Below are 1,318 nucleotides of genomic sequence, written 5' to 3' on the forward strand. Positions count from 1 at the left end.
ATTAATAATTTTTTATTTCCTTATATATTTATTTTTTTATTTTTTCTTTTCTTTCATTTATTTTATTTTTTAATTTAATTTTCTCCTTTTTAAAGAAAACAAAAAAAAAAAAAAAAAAAAAAAAAAAAAAAAAAAAAAAAAAAAAAAAAAAAAAAAAAAAAAAAAAAACCCATAAATGAAATATTTATTTATTTGACCGTTTTGTAATATAAAAAAAATAAAATTTTATATTTTTTTAAAAAAGGAATAATTTTCATATACACATATATATATATATATATATATATATATATATATATATATATTTATTTATTTATATATTTAACTTTTCATTTGAACTTTGTAATATAATTTAAAAAAAAGGGAAAAAATAAAATGGCAACAAAGTTCAGTGTTAAATTGAAGATATACGATTTGTCTAGGGGAATGTAATATAAAAAATAAAATTTGCACCACATATATATATATATATATATATATATATATGTATGTATATTTTTATATTTATTTATATATTTTATTTTAAGGGTGAAAACCTGGTCTCCTCTTTTGATTGGCAAACAAATTGACGGGGTGTGGCATACAGCCGTCTTGGTTTATAATATGGAATATTTTTACGGTAAAAAAAAATAACAAATATTTAAACAAATAAATATATATATATATATATATATATAATTCATTTATGTATGTGTAATTTTTTTTTTTTTTTTTTTGAAGGGGGAGGTATTCTATGCTTGGAACAAGAAGAATTTGAAACGTTTTATAATATAAAACCAGTAAGTATTATAGATATGGGTACTACCGAATTATTACAATCACATTTTCATGAATATTTAAATGGTATTCAAAAAAATTTCACTGTAGATAAATATAATATTGTCAACTGGAATTGCAATAATTTTACAAATGAAGTTTGTAATTTTCTTGTTGGTAAAAATATTCCACAATATATTTTAAATACTCCATATGAAGTTATGTCCACAAGTAAAGGGAAACTTATTCTTGATATGATGCAATCTTATCAAAGCTCTATTGCTCCAGGATTTGATAATAATCAAAATAATTCAACTAGCCAAAATAATCAATTTAGTCAAAATAACACAACTAGCCAAAATAATCAATCAATTCAAAATAATATGGCTAGCCAGGATAATACATTAATATCAAATAATATATCATGTAAAACATCAGAATTATGGGAAAATACATCAACAATAGATAGAAATATGAATAATATAAAAAATATATTAACTAGTCAAAATAATATAATATCATCAGATCAAAATTGTAATATTATTGATAATAATAAAAATAT

The 1,318-nt window shown here is 18.7% G+C and overlaps 1 protein-coding gene across 1 annotated transcript in view; it reads left to right on the forward strand.

Annotated features, from left to right (window-relative positions):
* Window positions 1–375: 375 nt before the first annotated feature.
* The window catches only part of PGSY75_1217900 (conserved protein, unknown function), a gene marked incomplete at both ends in the record, with an annotated part of 1,634 nt that continues 691 nt past the window's right edge, over window positions 376–1,318 (forward strand). The window contains 3 exons of the mRNA XM_018786764.1: window positions 376–428; window positions 528–619; window positions 721–1,318. The exon at window positions 721–1,318 is cut by the window's right edge and continues 691 nt beyond it. Of these exons, the coding sequence (XP_018640629.1) occupies window positions 376–428; window positions 528–619; window positions 721–1,318 (743 nt within the window). The remainder of the gene's footprint in view (window positions 429–527; window positions 620–720) is intronic.

This window comes from Plasmodium gaboni, chromosome 12 (assembly GCF_001602025.1).
Source record: "Plasmodium gaboni strain SY75 chromosome 12, whole genome shotgun sequence".
Lineage (NCBI taxonomy): Eukaryota > Apicomplexa > Aconoidasida > Haemosporida > Plasmodiidae > Plasmodium > Plasmodium gaboni.